At 39.9% G+C, this 19,585-nt stretch overlaps 2 protein-coding genes across 2 annotated transcripts; one reads left to right on the plus strand and one right to left on the minus strand.

The window, feature by feature from the left end:
* The first annotated feature begins 12,217 nt into the window (after positions 1-12,217).
* On the plus strand, positions 12,218-12,777 carry LOC118480407. The gene is made up of 2 exons (XM_035975224.1): positions 12,218-12,391; positions 12,481-12,777. Exons 1-2 carry the CDS (start codon positions 12,232-12,234, stop codon positions 12,639-12,641), a joined length of 321 nt encoding a protein of 106 aa, XP_035831117.1. The 5' UTR covers positions 12,218-12,231; the 3' UTR covers positions 12,642-12,777.
* A 562-nt stretch (positions 12,778-13,339) lies between these two features.
* Positions 13,340-16,529, minus strand: LOC110932827 (polyubiquitin-B). The gene is made up of 4 exons (XM_022176084.1): positions 16,376-16,529; positions 16,198-16,250; positions 14,174-14,328; positions 13,340-14,069 (listed from the first exon to the last, which is right to left on the minus strand). Exons 1-4 carry the CDS (start codon positions 16,527-16,529, stop codon positions 13,340-13,342), a joined length of 1,092 nt encoding a protein of 363 aa, XP_022031776.1.
* Positions 16,530-19,585: the final 3,056 nt, after the last annotated feature.

Genomic DNA, 19,585 nt, shown 5'->3' on the forward strand with positions numbered 1-19,585 from the left:
TCAACATCATCGGCTAGACGATCACATGATTCTTCGGGGTTTGTAGAACGAAGATCATGTTTTGAATGTGGAACCATTGGACATATTATTCGTAATTGTCCATATCTTCATAAACAAAAAGGAAAGGTCGATGATCCCCGTGGCAAAACTGACCATAAGCCAACTGTTTCCACAAAACAAGATCCCCGACTTGTAAAAGAAAGGGAAAAGAAACAGAAAAGGCAACATGTCAAGAAAATTGAAAAAGGAATTAAAACTGATGTGGTTCAAAAACAATCTGTTGCTGTAAAACCAGAAACTTCTACAATTTCAAACAATCAAGGAGTTAAAATTTTAAAGAAAGATACTGGTAAAACAAAACAGACATGGAAACCTAAATCGGTTACTGAATCAGGGGGACCATCACAATTCACCAACCATCAAAGACAAGAAGTTATTGTCATTGATGAAAATGGAAGACCCAAGACCACAATGGCTTGGGTCCCCATCTCCAACTAATTCATTTGAGTTCATGTGCAGGGTGCTTCAGGAGGAACTATCAGTAGTCATTGGATTGTTGATAGTGGGGCATCCAGGCACATGACAGGCGACATAAAGCTTCTCTACGACGTTAAATCTATTAGAGGAGGTTATGTTGCTTTTGCTGGAGATAAAGGTGGATACATTACAGGTGAAGGAATGATATCTAACGGGATTGTCAGCTTTGACAAGATCAATTTTGTGCAACAACTTGATCACAATCTTCTTAGTGTTTCTCAAATCTGTGACAAGCAGTTCTCAGTACACTTTGATGCTAATGGATGTTATGTGCTGAAACCCGGCTTCAAAATTCCAAAAGAATGGATTCTCTTGTCGGCTCCAAGGATAAATGATTTGTACGTCCTTGACATGAGCCAGGCTATTACTACGTCTGCACAAGCAACTTGTTTCGTTTCAAAAGCCACAGAAAAAGACACTATCTCTTGGCACAGACGAATGGGTCACATTCACTTACGCAAAATGAATCATTTGGTTTCAAATGAATTGGTGAATGGTGTTCCCCTCAAAAATTTCCATCTTCAAGACGTCTGTGTTTCGTGCCAGAAAGGAAAACAAACAAAGAAGAAGCACCCTACAAAGAAGATCAACAAAGTGGCAGTTCCTCTTGAACGTTTGCACATGGATTTGTTCGGTCCTGTCAAGCACAAGAGTATTCGGGGTGACCAATACTGCCTCGTGGTTACTGATGATTATTCAAGATTTTCTTGGGTTGCGTTCATGGCACACAAGAGTGAAACCTTTGGCATTATCAAAAACTTGATCATTCAGATTGAGAATTTGTATAAGTTGAAGGTTAGGCGGATACGTAGCGACAATGGTACTGAATTTAAAAATCATTTCATGGCGGAGTTCTGCACTTCAAAGGGTATTCTTCATGAGTTTAGTGCAGCTTATACTCCTCAACAGAATGGTGTCGCTGAACGTAAGAACCGCACATTGATCGAGACTGCTAGGACAATGTTGGTAGAGTCACAGTTACCCATTCCATTCTGGACTGAAGCTGTGGCCTCTGCATGTTACACATTGAACAGAGTCCTTACAGTCAAAAGACACAACAAGACCTGCTTTGAGCTTCTTCAAAAACGGAAACCAGATTTGTCTTATCTAGAACCGTTTGGAGCTCCATGCACAATCATCGATCCTAATGGAAAGTTTGGGGCAAGAGAAATTGATGGATACTTTCTTGGGTATGCCACCCCTAACTTACGAGTCTGGAATCTAGAGACTAAAAGGGTCGAGGAATGGTCTGAGGTCAGAGTACAAAGGCACACCTTGCCAGTCAAAAATCCGGGTCAACCTTGGATGTTTGAGTATGATGACTTCTTCAATTCGATCAATGTTGAAGCCGTTGAAGAAAATGCTGCGGCTAGGATGTTTTTCGAGAGTGACAATGCAACAGTTTCACCGGTGGTTCGTCCAATTCTTGTTAATCAAGAACCATCTTCTTCGGTGAACAATAATACTCTCAACAATGAGGATTTTCATGATGCAAACGAATTGAACGAATCTTCAGAGGATGATGAATTTCTAGATGCAGATCAAGAAGCTCCTACAACAGCAGTTCATGGTACTTCAGAGGGTACTCCTCCAGTGGATACACATAGAACAGCTGAGACTACTGCATCATCCTCTTCGTCAATTCCGGGTCTTGAATTGGTTGTTGATCTTAATCTTAACAACCTGGGTATAAATGTTCCAGTTCCAGATAATCCAGAAACAAGGATTCATAATACCCATCCTCAACAAAACATCATTGGAAATGTGCAAAGTGGCGTACAAACAAGAAACATGTTGCGAAACAACAACAATGCAGGCTTGTATGCAGCTATTCGAGAATCCGGGCAACAAAACGACTGGTCCTTCGCGTGTTATGTCTCACAGGAAGAACCAAGAACGTGGAAAGAAGCCTTGAAAGATAACGCTTGGGTTGAAGCAATGCAGGAAGAACTGCAACAATTCCAGAAGCTGGGTGTCTGGAAGCTCGTAGAGAAACCTGCTGGATACAAGAAGATTGGTACCCGTTGGGTTTTCAAATGCAAAAAGGATGACCGCGGAGTTGTTATCCGAAACAAAGCTCGTTTAGTCGTTCAAGGTTTTCGTCAGATTGAAGGGATCGACTACAACGAAGTCTATGCACCAGTGGCACGTCTCGAAGCAATTCGAATCTTTCTAGCCTATGCGTCCTTCAAAGGATTCAAGGTCTATCAGATGGACGTGAAAAGTGCATTTTTACACGGTGTAGTTGAAGAAGAGGTGTACGTCGAGCAGCCTCCAGGTTTTGAAGATCCTATCCATCCCGATCGGGTTTGGTTGCTCAACAAAGCTCTCTATGGTCTACATCAAGCACCGCGAGCTTGGTATGCAACCTTATCTCACTATCTGCTGGAGAACGGTTTTCGCAGAGGTCTTATCGACTGTACTCTTTTCATCAAAGAACAAGATGGAGATCTTCTTCTGGTACAGGTATACGTTGATGATATTATTTTTGGTTCTACTAATGATGTCTTGTGTAGGGAATTCGAGCGCATCATGCAGGATAAATTCGAGATGAGTGCTATGGGGGAAATGACTTTCTTCTTGGGCCTACAAGTACAACAAACGGAGTCTGGGATATTCATCCATCAGACTAAATATGTTGGTGACATCTTGAGCCGGTTCCAGATGTCTGATGCAACGCCCATTGGTACCCCATTGCCAACTAATCACGGAATTACTCCTGACTTGAAGGGAGAAGCTGTTAGCCCCTCAAACTATCGCGCTATGATCGGATCTCTTATGTACCTCACAGCATCAAGGCCAGACATAATGTACCCAACATGCCTGCTTGCCAGATATCAAGTTAACCCGAAGGCCTCACATCTTGCTGCTGTTAAAAGGATCTTTCGTTATTTGAAGGCGTACCCTGACACCGGTCTGTGGTACCCTAGGGATAATAACTTTGAATTGGTAGCTTTCAGTGATTCTGATTTTGGCGGATGCAAAATCGACGGTAAATCCACAACGGCTGGATGTCAGTTCTTAGGAAATCGCCTAGTTACATGGCAGTGCAAGAAGCAGACGTGTGTCGCTACATCAACATGCGAAGCTGAATACATTGCTGCCTCAAGTTGTTGCTCCCAAGTTCTTTGGATCCAACAACAAATGCGGGACTACGGTTTTGAATTCCTAACTACTCCTATTTACGTTGATAATTCTGCTGCTTTAGATATCACTAGAAATCCTGTGCAGCATTCAAAGACCAAACACATCGAAATCAAATATCACTTCATACGTGATTGCTTTGAGAAAAGGCTAATCGATGTTGTTAAGGTCCACACCGATGACCAACGTGCCGACTTATTTACCAAAGCTTTTGACAAATCAAGATTTGACTTTTTATTATTGGTAAACGGCATTAAGGTCAAGCAAGAGTAAAACCAACATCGGAAAATCATTTTTGTAAATACCTTTGTGTTTTTCAATTTATCTTAGTTTATTGATTTTAGGGGGAGTAAATCCAAAAATCTGAAAATCCAAAAACATCGAAAAATTTCAAAAACACAAAAACAATAGAAAATCAAAAATGAGTTTCCTGGCGAGTAAAAGAGAAAGTGATAGTACATCAGTGGTCTATCCTAGCCTCTTTAAACCTTAAATGAATAACGATAAGCAGCTCTATATAAGATGTATCGGTAGGCTCACAATCATTTTAAAGTGTGCAGGGTGATATAAATCTTAATCGACTGAAGACCAGGTGGGAACCATTTATTGGCATATGGTCTTAGTACCGAAATTTCGTTTGATAGATTGCCGAGGTTCTGAGATATTCGGTCTTTATGCTGCTTATCATCTGGGTATCATGGTTGTATCTTTTACCGAAAAATAACGGGGACGCAAGTCTAGATCTTCCATGATACTATACATACGTGTACATATTACATACTGCATTCGACCTCAATAAGTGATAAACAATCACATGTCCATACAAATAAGTGATAAAATATCACATCTATCCGGGTGTCAAGTTCGTCTCTCTGCTGTACGGAAGTACTGACCTGTTCACGGACTTGCACCTGTGCCCTCATGCATACGAAAATCAAGTTCCTCATCAATAAGTGATTATATCACATAGGACTTGTTTTCAAATCAAAATAAGTGAGTATCTCACAATTTATACGGTCAAACAGATGATAATCGGTATACTCACCGGTAAGATGAACTCTCGTGCATACCTTGATACGGGAATGTGTCGTGATGTGGATGAACACCGGTCGGTAAGTATAAATCATACCTTAACGTATCCCCTCACCATGATTACATCTGATAAGTTGAGCTTAAGTGGACAACAATACCGATAATTGTTATAGGATGCTTATTTTAATATTAACTAACTGAACAACAAGAGTGTTTTGGCATGACCGTACACTGATATGATTCTCTTACCCTCGAAACTCGCAAAAAGAATGTTTGTATATATTTATTTATTTACTGCTTAACTTTTATTGTTTTCTTTTAAACAGTTTCGTCGTTTGGTGCATATCAGCACGACATTAGCGGTGATGTCGTTTGATAACACTCAAAGGATTTTAAATTGTTGTCTTTTAATTTCAAAAACACACCTAAAATCTGTGTTTTAATATAAACTTTATAAAAGCCAAAAAGATTTTATTTCTGCTTTATTTTCGATCGTACGATGTTGGAGCTCAAGTCTTCGTTACCTGAAACCTGACTGAAAACCGAATTGACTAAATCTTCATAAACGGTCAAAAATTTGCATGTTTGAAAGTTAAAAACTAAAATTGACAAATTTAAACTTTCAAACTGTCGGACGGTGTTTGATTATGACATGGTCATTCGTGTGTCATTTGTTTATACTATATTCCAAGCAGTTGTTCTCATTACGCGTTTAGATTTCTTGCATGTGCAGATTCTAAAGGCTAGGAGAACATAGTCGATGACAAGCTCTGGAATGAAGACACGACGAGAAGGCGCTCAAGTGATGAAAATGATCGAGTTGCCGTTGGCCATCATCAACACCACAAGGATCTCACTTCATAAAGATAAAGTCTTTTCACGAGCATAACTCAAGGGGGAGCTTATGTTAAGGGGGAGTTTGTCAACACACTTCCTACATGATACGGGTAGTTTGTTGATACACTCTCTGCTTTCAAGACGTGAAGACTTTGAAGATCCTCCGACATTGAAGACTTGAAAGGACATCAGAGTTTTGATAACTCGAAGACCAAAGACCGTCGAAGTTCAAGACGAGTCTACAACCATAGAAGATAAAGACAAAGCTACAGCCAAGGGGGAGTTTGTTGGTGCACTTGTGTCTGTACTTTGTCTGTATTCGGTCTGTATGTAAACGATGTCCTTGGTAGTCTGTAAGTTGACCAAGTCAACTATCCTCCTAGTTTGACTTGGCCAATAAGTTGAAAGATGTCTGTCTGTATCGAAGGATAGCCTCGAAGGATACTGTTTGATCCTTCGAGGTGCTCGAAAGATATGCTTCGAATATTAGACCTCGAAGGATCATCCTTCGAGGTCCATGCTCATCTTTCGAACATGTTGTGATCGATAGATGATCCTTCGGACCATCTATCGGATCCTTCGAGCAGACCTGCTGTGTTTGGGTATATATATACTCATGCAATGTGTTGAGTTTAGCCGACAGACAGAGAGTTATAGAGAATACACACACACAGGCTGAGAGCATTCTGTCCGAAACACTCACACACTTTGAGAGTTTATAGAACATTTCTGTAAACATTGAGCTTGTAACCGAACCCTCATTGCATTAATACAAGTTGTGTTAATCGGTGAACTTGTGTGTTTTGTTTCTCTACTTGCTACTAACTCGGTTTGCTTGCTAGCTTGGATTCCGCACTCGCTAGTGAGTTAGTATAACAAGGTTTGAGGTTCGTCATCCACCGGATAGGGACCTACAAGTGGTATCAGAGCTTGGCTCTTTACCTTGTTTAAAACCGGGTTTTTACAAGTTTTGGTGTGTTGAAACACTTGGTTTTGCACCTGTTTTTACTTAGTTTCTTGCATTTTCTTTGAGTAAAAACGTGTCTAAACTAACCGGGAGTGTTTAAAGGGGGGTTGGGTAACTTAAAAACTTGTTTTTGAGTAACTTTGTGTTTTCTGGCGAAAGCTCCGGTTAAAAATTCCGGTGACTGTGGTTAAGATAAGGTTTTTCATTTTTGGCAAAATTTTCAAAGTTGGTGGTGATAGGACAGCCTGCACATACCATCTTGCCGAAAGTTGACTTACCAACCTGTCACCTTTTCACCAACCCATCACTTTGTGTCTGTGTGTCAGAACCTCTCGAAAGATATCCTTCGACCTCGAAAGACTATCTTTCGATCAAGGAAGGCTCGAAAGATTATTATCCTTCGACCCATCCTTCGAAGTCCGAAGCATATCTTTCGATAAAGGAATCTTTTCGAAAGACAGGTGTCCGAAAGATAAGGATTTAACTCGAAAGATAAGGATCTTTCAAAGGGGAATCCTTCGAGTTCTTGAATCTTTCGAAATCATTGTTCGAGATTCAACAGTGATCTTTCGAGCATTGTTGATCCTTCGAACAAGATTTGATCTTTCGAAGTGTGTTCTGTTTATTGCTAACAAGTTTCTGTTTTCTTTTAATATCTTTCGAACTAGGGTCCTTCGACTGTGTGTGATCTTTCGGGTACTCATCATCTTTCGTGACTTGGACATAGAATTTATTTTTCTTGTCAAAGATGAATCCGAGTTGGTGGGGAAATCCGGCTCCAGACAGTGGAAAATACATGAATACCAGTCAATCTCCATCATGGGCCGAATCTCCAGTATCTACATCCTCACAAACAAATGCCACTCCAGCTGGTCAATGGGCGTTTGTTTCAAATCAAACTCCGAGTATTCAAAGTCTTCTACTAAGCGAAAGTGAAACCGGAAGTTTGAACAGGCCTCCAAAGTTGATGCATCTTAATGAATATCCGGGATGGGTTGATCGTTTCCATACATACATTCTTGGTCAAAATACAGAGTTGTGGTTGCGGTTCACTACGGAATTCGATCAAACTATCGAGGTTGCTGCTTCTTCGACAGCTACATTTGCCGATCTTCCTGATGATCAAAAGAAGACGTATGACTTAGAAAAGAAAGCATACGCTATTCTCACTCAAGCACTGAGCAAGGATATTTATCATCAGTTCGTCAGTTTCAAGACTACGAAGAAGCTGTGGGATGCATTGAAGACAAGAGGAGTAGGTAATGAAGCCACACGTCAACTACGACGAGATCTACTGAAGAAAGAATTCGATGGCTTCACATGTATGGATAAGGAGTCCTTGGGAGATATGACAAGCCGTTTCTATCACCTGCTTACTGAGCTGACCAACTTTGAAGTCACTACGACTCCAACAGAGGTGGTAAAGAAGTTTGCCGATGCATTGCCTCCTCAATGGAATAACTTCCTGGAAATCTTGAAGTACAACGGAACGTTGAAAACTACAAATATTAACGATTTCGTGCAGCTTCTGGAGAACAAGGATCAGGAAGAAACGTTGAAGGCAAAGAGAGTTGCAGTGCCACAGAATCCAGAGATGTATTATGGCACCTCCACTTCTTCATCTGCAAAAGCCGGTTCACATGCTCCACTTCAAACGGCGTTTGTCACAAGCACGGATATGTATGGCAATCCAGTGCAAGTTCTTGTAAAGCCGCCTCCAACCACAGATCTGTATGGAAATCCAATACAACCACCTCCTCCTCCTCCTGCTCAACAACCACAATATGCGTGTTATGGAGGAACATCATCTGCAGGTCAACAATCAAAGTCTAGTACCGTTCAGCTCGACACGTCAAGCTTCTCTAAAATCAGTGTAGAAGTAGCTAAGGAACACATGGAGCTGCTTAACACTGTAGTGAGCGCGTACTGTGGGTTAATAGAAGGTCAGATTGGCAACATTAATCTGACACAAGAAGACTACAGGCAGATTGATAAAGAGGAGATGGATTTGATGGACATCAAGTGGGCCTTTGCGAGTGCAGTAAGAAGAGCAAAGGATTGGATGGAAAGTACTGGCAGAACCAGCTTGGAAAGCAAGCGAGACACCAAGTATGGGTTCGATAAGCAAGCTGTAAAGTGCTTCAACTGTGGTGAACGGGGTCACTTCAAAAGGGAGTGCACAAAGCCAGCCCAGCACGGGAATCAAAACCCCTTCAGAAACCAAGGCAACCAGCAGAACAGAAACAATGATCGTACATTGGTGCCTGTCAACAACCAAACCAACCGAGCACTTGCAGTTCAGGTGGATGAAGGTTGTGACTGGTCAATCCAGTTGGGTGGTGATGCTCCTGATGGAACAGCATGTTTTGCTCAGATTGTGAAGGAGCTAGTTCACACCAGTGGTGGAGAATCTTCTGCCAGTGGTGATGAATCGTCTGAGGATGAAGACTCCTCTGGTGATGATCATGTGGGTGAGACATCTAATGTTTCGGATGATATTGACATTGATGAACTCTTGGGGGAAGCTGTAGCAGAAACTCAAAGAAGATCTATTCTGGTGGATCAGACTGCTTACTCTTCGTCTTCTCTCCATTCAGCCTTTATGGCTAATGTCGACGGTTCATCAAGTCAGGTATGTGTCGATGAACCCACTGCTATTAACTGTGATGAATGTGATAGATTGCATGCTAGGTGTGCTGATTTGGAAGGAAACATGTCTGAGTTGCAAGCCAAACATGATGCTTTACAAGCTAGTTTGTTTGACTTGCAAGACAAACATAGTTCCTTAAGTGCTGATTGGTGTGACTTGCAAAGCAAGCATGAGGCTTTGCAAGAGAAATATGATGTGACATTCATCCACAATCAGAAGTTGACTGTGGATCTCTCTAAATGCACAGAAGCCAACATGTTTTATGAAAACCATGAAAAGGAATTTAAGTCAGTAATTGAAACATTAAAGAAAGATAAAACTGAACTGACTAAAATGGTTTCAAGAAAACAAACTGATATTAATTTGTATATATCTCGCCTTGAGATTATGCAAAAAGAAATGGCTTGTGTGAAAACCGAAAGTGATGCGATACAACTCAAGTTAGACAGTTATTTGAGCTCTAGCTATGTGTTAGATCACATCATTGATGTTCAGAAGGAAAAGCGAGATGTCACATGCATAGGCTACAAGAAGTGTCCACCACCAGTGAGACATAATTATGATGCCATGCCTGATGAAGAGGACAGGGTTTTCTTTGAACCTTCTGTGTCTCTAGATGTTAAGGAGTTTGCTGCAGGACTCGGATACCAAAAGGAAGTATCCTCAGATTCAGATGTGTCAGCAGATACATTTGTAAGTGCTGAACAGAATCAAGATCCTCCAGTTGTGATTGAGGATGCTGATTCGTCTGATGATGAATCTGATGATACTGTCCCAGCAAAGTCTGATGCGGTAGCCAAAAATGAGGACATACCTCTTGAGAATCACATTCTATGTGATCCCCCTGTTCAACCCGCTAAGACTGTTGCAACTGAGTCCTCATCTGCGGAAAAGCCGGAGAGTGTGAATTTGCTGTACACTCTAGTTGGTGATGATAAAATTTACTCAGACAAAGATTTTCCCATTAAGAATGTCAATCAATCCTTAATCTGTAAAGTCTTTGAGAATTCGACGAGTAAGTTCTTGGGAAAGGCAGGACCTAAAGTTACAGTTACACAGTGTCCTCCTATTCCAAAGGCTGAAATTCGAAAACAATTTGGTAACAAGAAATTACCAACAGTGCCAACACAGCAAAATCACACCAAACCCAAAGGTAAAGCACCGGCTCAAGCTAACAAGAAGCCGAACCAAAAGAAGAAGAAAAAGGTTAACTTTGTGAAATCGACGGGAACGGACAAAATTGAAAAGTTTGAAAATCAATCTAACTTAGATTTTGTCAAGAAAGCTATTGTCGAGAAAAGAAATGAACCAAGCAGTTCAAAACCTAGTACCTCGGGTTCACAAAGTTCAACATCATCGGCTAGACGATCACATGATTCTTCGGGGTTTGTAGAACGAAGATCATGTTTTGAATGTGGAACCATTGGACATATTATTCGTAATTGTCCATATCTTCATAAACAAAAAGGAAAGGTCGATGATCCCCGTGGCAAAACTGACCATAAGCCAACTGTTTCCACAAAACAAGATCCCCGACTTGTAAAAGAAAGGGAAAAGAAACAGAAAAGGCAACATGTCAAGAAAATTGAAAAAGGAATTAAAACTGATGTGGTTCAAAAACAATCTGTTGCTGTAAAACCAGAAACTTCTACAATTTCAAACAATCAAGGAGTTAAAATTTTAAAGAAAGATACTGGTAAAACAAAACAGACATGGAAACCTAAATCGGTTACTGAATCAGGGGGACCATCACAATTCACCAACCATCAAAGACAAGAAGTTATTGTCATTGATGAAAATGGAAGACCCAAGACCACAATGGCTTGGGTCCCCATCTCCAACTAATTCATTTGAGTTCATGTGCAGGGTGCTTCAGGAGGAACTATCAGTAGTCATTGGATTGTTGATAGTGGGGCATCCAGGCACATGACAGGCGACATAAAGCTTCTCTACGACGTTAAATCTATTAGAGGAGGTTATGTTGCTTTTGCTGGAGATAAAGGTGGATACATTACAGGTGAAGGAATGATATCTAACGGGATTGTCAGCTTTGACAAGATCAATTTTGTGCAACAACTTGATCACAATCTTCTTAGTGTTTCTCAAATCTGTGACAAGCAGTTCTCAGTACACTTTGATGCTAATGGATGTTATGTGCTGAAACCCGGCTTCAAAATTCCAAAAGAATGGATTCTCTTGTCGGCTCCAAGGATAAATGATTTGTACGTCCTTGACATGAGCCAGGCTATTACTACGTCTGCACAAGCAACTTGTTTCGTTTCAAAAGCCACAGAAAAAGACACTATCTCTTGGCACAGACGAATGGGTCACATTCACTTACGCAAAATGAATCATTTGGTTTCAAATGAATTGGTGAATGGTGTTCCCCTCAAAAATTTCCATCTTCAAGACGTCTGTGTTTCGTGCCAGAAAGGAAAACAAACAAAGAAGAAGCACCCTACAAAGAAGATCAACAAAGTGGCAGTTCCTCTTGAACGTTTGCACATGGATTTGTTCGGTCCTGTCATAAGTAACCATGGTGATGTGAATTTTCGTTTCTTTTTTCTCTTTTATTTGATGCTAACTTTGAGTGATGACGTGAATTGTATTTTTTTTTTAATGTAATTAAAGTGCTTTTATTTTTAATAAATATAATTTCATATATTAAAATAATCCGACCCCAACATCTTATTCTTCATTTTTTTCTTGACACATAGAAAAAAGGACAAGACTCGATTTGAATGTTAAGTTATCTAATTGGGACAAAAACGATATGAGTGACCTAATTAGAATACTTTTGAAACTTGGTTACTATTCTGTGACATATTCCCTTTTAAAAACCACCCCATTTCACTTCCATTTTTATAAATACTCACATCTTTAACCCCTTTTTTCACAACTTTTCACCCACTGCCACCCCATCTCTCTCACATTTTATAAACCACTCTTCCCTTTTTATAAAAAATCATCATATTTTGAACCATTTTTTACCCGCTACCACCCCATCTCTCGCTAAAAAATTATCATGGCTTCATCCGTTTCTTCCATTTCTTCAATTTCTTCTATGTCTTCATCGTCTTCGTCCGAGTGGTATTCATCATCTTCGGAAGAGGATGCTATTATGCACAACATGATTATGAACGCGGCTCAGGTGTTCATGGCGGCCGATGAAGGGTCGTCCCAACGGCTAACTAGACGAGCAAAATATAACCGAGACCAAGAAGGTATTTTATTTTTTTTTCCTTATGTTTTATATAGATTTTAAAATGTATTTTATAATTAATTTCATTTATGTTTTGTTCTAAATTTATAGCCGGCCACGATAAACTAGTAGCCGATTATTTTGCCGACGAACCCGTGTACCCAGCCGAGATTTTTCGACGTCGTTTCCGCATGAGTCGTCCACTGTTCTTACGTATTGCAGGCAACATGGCTCTGTCTGATCCGTTTTTTTACATTGCGAAACGATGCTAGGGGGCAAAGGGGTTTCAGTAATTTACAAAAATGTACGTCGGCCATTCGCCAACTTGCATACGGTTTCGCACCCGATGCATTAGACGAGTACATTCGGATGTCTGAAAGAACCGCACGTCGATGTTTGCACAAGTTTTGCCAATGGGTTGTCAAATTGTAATTTTTTTTTAAGTTTTTGTAATGTTTTTTAATATTAATGAAAATATTTTGTTACTTTATTTGTTAAATGTTTAAAAAAAGTTGAAGATTAAAAAAAATAAAAAAAAATATAAAAGTGGTGGAGGATGATGACTAGGAACATCCTCCCATGCCCCCTAGTTTTGGAGGATGATCCATCCTTGGGAGGACTATGACATGTCGCCTACGTGGCGGATCATCCTCCCTTAGAGGACCATCACCATACCTTTGTAGTCTTATAAAGTCAAAAGTAATGATCTTTTTACCATAATAATGTGTCGACTTCAAAGTTCAAACTAACTCAAATACTCAAATACTACACAAGTGACAAGAGACCTACATAACAACATCAAAAGACACAAATTAAGCATCATCTTTTTACCATAATAATGTATATCATAAGATATACTAATTCAAACAAGATGTTGGTTTTCAGGCCAAAAGATCGAACAATTAAACACTCACGAACACAAAAGGTTTCTGCAACCAACTTGACCCGTACTCAACCCGAACTATCAAGATTATCCCAACACAAGACCGACTTCTTGTCCATCACGGATGCGATAATCAGCAATGGTAGCACTATCCTCCAGGAAATTTTTGTTAAAGATCAGTGTCTGCTTGCATGGGGGAACACCTTCCTTATCCTGGATCTTTAACTTCAGGTTGTAGATGGTGTCTGAGGGTTTGACATGCAGAGTAACGGTCTTTTCTGTTGCGGTCTTGATGAATATCTTCATGATGTATACTCTTGCTGACCACAAAAGTGTGAGTGTAGACTCCTTGTGGATGTCGCAACCAGCAAGGGTATCATCGTTGTGAAGAACGGTTCGGTTAAAGATCAAATCCTGCTCGTCAATAGGTTTTTGCGTTTCATCCTGAATCATGGCTTTAATGCTGTAAATGGTATCCGAAGGTTTGACTTTGAGAGTAATGGTCTCTCCGTTATAAAAGATGAGGATATCTATCTCCATAATTCCCGTTGATTGACGCATAAGTTTTAGCGTCTCATTCTTGTTGATCCTGTAATCAAAAAGGGTACCGTTGTCCCCGAGAACGGTTTCCTTGAAGATCAAAGCTTGCTCTTCACATGGAATATCTTCCATAAATTCAATCATGGTTTTCAGTTCAGTGATGGTGCATGTGGGCTTGAGTAACAAAGTGATCGTCTTTCCTGAGAAAGTGATGAGAAATATTTTCAACCGATCCACTGCTTTAACACGGAGTGTGAGGGTAGATCCTTTCTTGATGCTTAAGTTTGTGAAGGTATTGATGTTTTCAAGAACCATTTCGTTGAAGATAAGTTCCTGATTGTCAAATGGAATGCGCTCCTCAGCCTGGATCTTAGGGTGTACGGGGCGTCTTCGGTGAGGGTGTTCGGTGAAGGCATTCCCCGATCGGGAATACCGCCGCCATCCCCGCGGGGTCCCGAATCGGGGTTGATTTTGGGTGGTGGTTCACCGATGTAAATTTTGCGTGGATCGAGGAGATGACCGTTGACAACGGTCGACTTTTTAATAAAAAAAAAAAATTCACTTTTTTTAAATTAATATAAATACCCATCTCATTCTCACCATTTTTTTATACTCAACCCATCTCATTCTCTATATTTTTTAAACTCTCCAACCACACTCATTTCACTTTTTATTTTTTATACTCTCCAACCAAACCCCCTCCACTTTTTATTTTTTATACACCGAGCAATGGAGAACCGACCCCGCGAGGCCAAGAAAAAAACTAAGGGACGGGTCTCGAAACCGTCTCGAGATGGTTCGAGCGGTGCAAATGCTCAACCACAACCCCCTTTCGGATACACTTCACAACCCCCGTTTTTTTTCCAACAACCTCCACACCCCTCGTTTTACAACACCCAACAACCCAATTTCGGCTACTTTCAAAATTTGTTATCAATGGACGCTCCTCCTCAATCCCCCGCCTTCGACCCATATGCTTATCGTTCTCCACAAGTTCCTTCTACACGAGGAAATGTCGATCGTCCTCTACCTATTGACGACGACGACGAGGACGATGAGGTAGTGCCCGAAACTCAAAATTTGGGCGACGACGACGAGGAAGATGAATATAATGTGGACGAAGACGCGGGCAACGAAGAAGACGAGGCTCGAGAAAAAAAAGGGAAAACGGTGAGCGAAAAATGGACAAAAGAACAAGAAGAGGCGTTGGCGAAGGCGTGGGTACATTGTTCTACCAACAAAAAAAAGGGCAATCAACAAAGTCGCGAAAGTTTTTGGGGTAAAATTTTAGAGCACTTCAACAAAACTATCGGTGGAAGTAACCGGACCGTTCATCAAGTACGGTCTAAATGGAACCCGATGCATTCGAAAATAAACTTTTTCAACGGCCTATACCAACAAGCGGTAAAAATTATATTTTTTTTTACATTGCATATTTTTTATTTTTTTTCTAAGTTCATACTTTTTTAACACTTTCTAATTTTTTTATTTTATAACATGTAGGATCGCACACGAGCAAGCGGATGTCAAGATCTCGACGTGATGAAAATCGCGTTAAAAGAATTTAAAGAGAGATTTCCAAGCGGTTTTCAACACATCGAGGCGTGGGAGGTCGTTCGAAAACACGAGAAATGGGCCCAAGTCCCATTGATGGGCGAGGAAGGTGAAGGTTCGGCACATAAAAGAAAGCCCGTTGACGTGGACTTTTCGATACCGGATATGAACGAAGATCCCTCGCCACAAAGAGCACAACGGCGAGACAAGCGTCAAGCTACATCGTCCGAGGGAAGCTCGGCCGAGTTGGCGGCACAATTCAAAGTGTACACCGCCATGAAAGAAGCGAAGCAAGCGGTAGAATTGGAGGCGATCGAATTGAGGAAAAAAAGAGAGTCGGAGGCTCGCGAGCTCATATCGGCACAACTCGAGACGATGAAAAACTACAATTACGATCGAGATATGAAAACCTTCCTTAAGCCGCACGACGATGTTCCGCCAAGTATGTTGCCGATCATCCTCGCCCGAAAGCGAGAAATCGCTAACAAATACGGGTGGCCATGCGATTTCTAAAATTTTAATTTTCTAGTTTTAATGTAATTTTTATTTTCTACTTTGAATGTGTTTTTTATTTTCTACTTTGAATGTGTTTTTTTTTCTAGTTTGAATGTATTTTTTTTTAAATTTAATGAAATGTCTTTTATATAATTTTTAAACATCCATAGTTTTACCAAAAAAAAAAAAAAATTAATTTTGAACTCACCTAATAGGGGAGTGCCGCCATCAAAAATCGGTATTAGGGGAGTGTATTAGGGGAGTTGACATGGCACCATGTGATTAGTTGTGTGTAAGAGGGGGGACTCACCTATTAGGTGAGCACCCCTTACACCCTTAACTTTGACACTGCCTACAGTGTCTGAGCCTCTGACATTAAGAGATATGATCTTACCAGTTGGGGTCTCAACTAGAATACAAAGAAACACACAAAAAAAAAACAAGAAACTAAGCATTAAAACAACATGCAAACTGTCCAGAAACTCTAATAAGTGATAGCCCTAAAATAAATATAATGATCAGAAGAATTCTTACTCTTTATATCGCCATATTTAAAATCGTCATCGTCGATAGACCCATTCACGACTTCAACGACATCGACGATAAACTCAAAGTCACTGACGTACTTTCTCTTCCGGTTACCAGACCTATCGTCTTCGTCAGCCATTCCTTTGCCCTCGTCCGCCATTTTCCTCTTTTCTTTCCGATAATGTTTCAATTTTTCAAAGTGTGTTGAGAGAGAGAAGAGAGAGAAATGAGTGGAGAGGGTTAACGTAGAGGTGTATTAATTATTAAAAAAGCTATAATAATTGAGGCTATTGCAAAATTTGCATCGAGTCTTGCACTCAAGCTGCATTTGGCAGGTGGAAATGATTTGATTTGAATTTCATTGATGCATTTAAAGTCGGGGAAATCTCGAAACTAGCCAAGAATTGGTAACATTTTGAAACTAGCCAAAGGAAACGTCTTGTAGAGACGTTACCACGTTGTTGAAACATCTTGACAATGGATCAATTACTGGCTGCCACGTGTCCGACAACGCTGAAACGTCTCAGAAGTCTTAGCTGAGACGTCTTAACATGGCTTGAGACGTTTACACACGGCTTCATATGACTTGAGACTTTTCCACATGGTTTAAGACTCTTCCACATGGCTTGAGACGTTTCCACATGGCTTAAGACTTTTCCACATGGCTTGAGACCTTTTCACATGGATTGAGCCATTTCCACATTCAACTCTTTATAAAATTAACCTTAAATTACGTTAAATATATATAAAATTAAATAAAATAGTTGGTTGTTAGGATTTTTCATATTTTTTAAAGTTTTTTACTTTTCTTAATTATTGAAGTGTTTTAAAGTTCTTATACACACATACATACACACCATGTTGTAATACATATGAGAATTTTTAAAAGAATAATTTTTCATATTCTTAAAAGTTTTAGTAATTAAAAGTTTTGTAACATAATACGATTACTTAAAACATATTTTCAATTTTTAAACTAATCTTCCTCACGATTTTTAAACTCTTATATCTTTTTTCTACGTTTACGTTTCTTTTTTTTTTTAAATTACACCATAAAATATGTTTAAAAATCGTGAGGAAGATTAGTTTAAAAATTGAAAATATGTTTTAAATAATCGTATTATGTTACAAAATTTTTAATTACTAAAACTTTTAAGATTGTGAAAAATTATTCTTTTGAAATTCTCATATGTAATACAACATGGTGTGTATATATGTGTGTATAAGAACTCTAAAAGTCTTTAAAACTTAAAAAAAACTAAAAAACTTTAAAAAAATATGAAAAATCCTAACAAACAACTATTTTATTTAATTTTATATATATTTAACGCAATTTATGGTTAATTTTATAAAGAGTTAAATGTCATTTTAAGGCTCAAGCCATGTGGAAATGGCTCAAGCTATGTGGAAAGGTCTCAATCCATGTGGAAAGGTCTCAAGCCATGTGGAAAAATCATAAGCCATCTGGAAACGTCTCAAGCCATATGAAGCCGTGTGGAAACGTCTCAAGCCATGTTAAGACGTCTCAGCTAAGACTTCTGTAACGTTTCAGCGTTGTCGGACACGTGGCAGCCAATGATTGGTCCATTGTCAAGACGTTTCAGCAGCGTGGTAGCGTCTCTACAAGACGTTTCCTTTGGCTAGTTTCGAAATGTTGACCAATTCTTGGCTAGTTTCGAGATTTCCCCTTTAAAGTTTGTGCTTGATATAATATAAGACCGTGGGGTATGGTGGGGCGGGGTTTCGGGCATGGGTTGACACGTGGCTTGGGGGGCTTCGCTAGGCTGACCTACATTGTAGACAGTATGGTGGGGCGGGGGTTTGGGGCGTGGGTTTGGTGGACTTTGCTGGGCTGACCCAAACCGTGGGCTATTTCAATATTTTTTAAAACAACAAATTTAATTTTTTAATATTTTTAAATAAAGAAAATTACATAAAAAAATTGCTAACGCTTATATTTTTTCTTTATCTAATCTCTCATCTCCAAGACTAGTTGCAACTCGTCTCCCTCTAGGTGATCAATGGGCTGGGATAGAAATTTCAAATCATCCCGTTCTTGTTTCAGGGCATCTCTAGCATCTTTGCTCTTTCGAAGTTCGGCTCTTTGTTATTGGAATACGTTGAATATATCTAACTTGCATGTAATGTCATCCAACTGATCGCTGTATATTCCCCTTCGCGAGCCCGAACTCCCAGCTGAAGGCGATGCCGTACTTGATCTTGATTTTTGAGCGCGCCTTTTTGCGGCATCTCTTCCATATTCAGGCCGGTTTGGCGAATCATCAAAAAGGTCCTCAAACTCTTGATCTCGTGCATCAGATTGGGCTTGGGACGAGGCCCTTGACCTTTTGGAAGACGTGTTCGATTCGCTACCACTGGGGATATTCGCCCACTTTGGATGGAACTTACAAATCTCCCAACAATGCTTGAAACGTAAGTCGCTCCCCACATTTGTTTTGAATGTAACCAAAGCATTTGTCACAATGTCGGTTCGGTTTCACCACTTTTTGGGTTTTGCTTTGCTTTATTTAAAAAACCACTAAATTTTGTAAGTTGGCCTTTTATCTCGCTCCACTTTGAGGATAAGCTATGGTTTTCACGACAAGTCTCCCTTCCCATTTCTTCATGGAATGCTCTACTAACCGCTTCCCACAAATGGGTTCGATGTTGAGAATTTCCTATTTTAATAAAAACAAAATTTAATATATTACAAAGTTATATAAAAAATAACCATAAATATTAAATAAAATAAGGGATACAAAATATTTAAGAATACCTAAAGTTGGATGTTCAGATTGTTAACACCAAGCCCTCGCCAATGCAAGTTCTTCATTAACGACCCATTTTTGTTGTTTTCGTTTGACAGTTTCAAGTGCTTTCTCCGCCTCAGTTTTTTTCTTATGACTTCTCTTTTTGGGAACTATTGAGGCAGAAGGACCATCGTTGGGCGTTTGAGTTTCGGGGATGGTTTCGGTTTGTGAAAGGTCGATGGAGGTTGGTGAAAGGTTGATGGGTGTTTGTGTAAACGGGGTAGGCATCGAATCGTCAGTGTGTGGGAAGTTAGTAAACAAACGATTCCCGAGATACGATGCATAACTCGCTTCAAGGGGTATAGGGGAGTGTATGAAAAATGGACTAGGCATTGGACGATTGGGTGATGGGCTAGGATTATTTTCTTGGAACCCAAACGGGTTGTTCGGGTCGTAAACACGATTA

The sequence above is a fragment of the Helianthus annuus genome, chromosome 1 (genome assembly GCF_002127325.2).
Source record: "Helianthus annuus cultivar XRQ/B chromosome 1, HanXRQr2.0-SUNRISE, whole genome shotgun sequence".
NCBI classification, from domain to species: domain Eukaryota; kingdom Viridiplantae; phylum Streptophyta; class Magnoliopsida; order Asterales; family Asteraceae; genus Helianthus; species Helianthus annuus.

Excerpts from the sequence above, each read along its gene's own strand:
- LOC118480407 (XM_035975224.1), top strand. The coding sequence starts at position 12,232 with ATGTCTTCATCGTCTTCGTCCGAGTGGTATTCATCATCTTCGGAAGAG. Across the intron at positions 12,392-12,480 it reads ATATAACCGAGACCAAGAAG|CCGGCCACGATAAACTAGTA; the intron begins GTATTTTATTTT and ends CTAAATTTATAG.
- LOC110932827 (XM_022176084.1), bottom strand. The coding sequence starts at position 16,529 with ATGGCGGACGAGGGCAAAGGAATGGCTGACGAAGACGATAGGTCTGGT. Across the intron at positions 14,329-16,197 it reads ATGTCAGAGGCTCAGACACT|TCGACCGTTGTCAACGGTCA; the intron begins GTAGGCAGTGTC and ends TTTATTAAAAAG. Across the intron at positions 14,070-14,173 it reads ACCCTCACCGAAGACGCCCC|CATCAAGAAAGGATCTACCC; the intron begins GTACACCCTAAG and ends CACAAACTTAAG.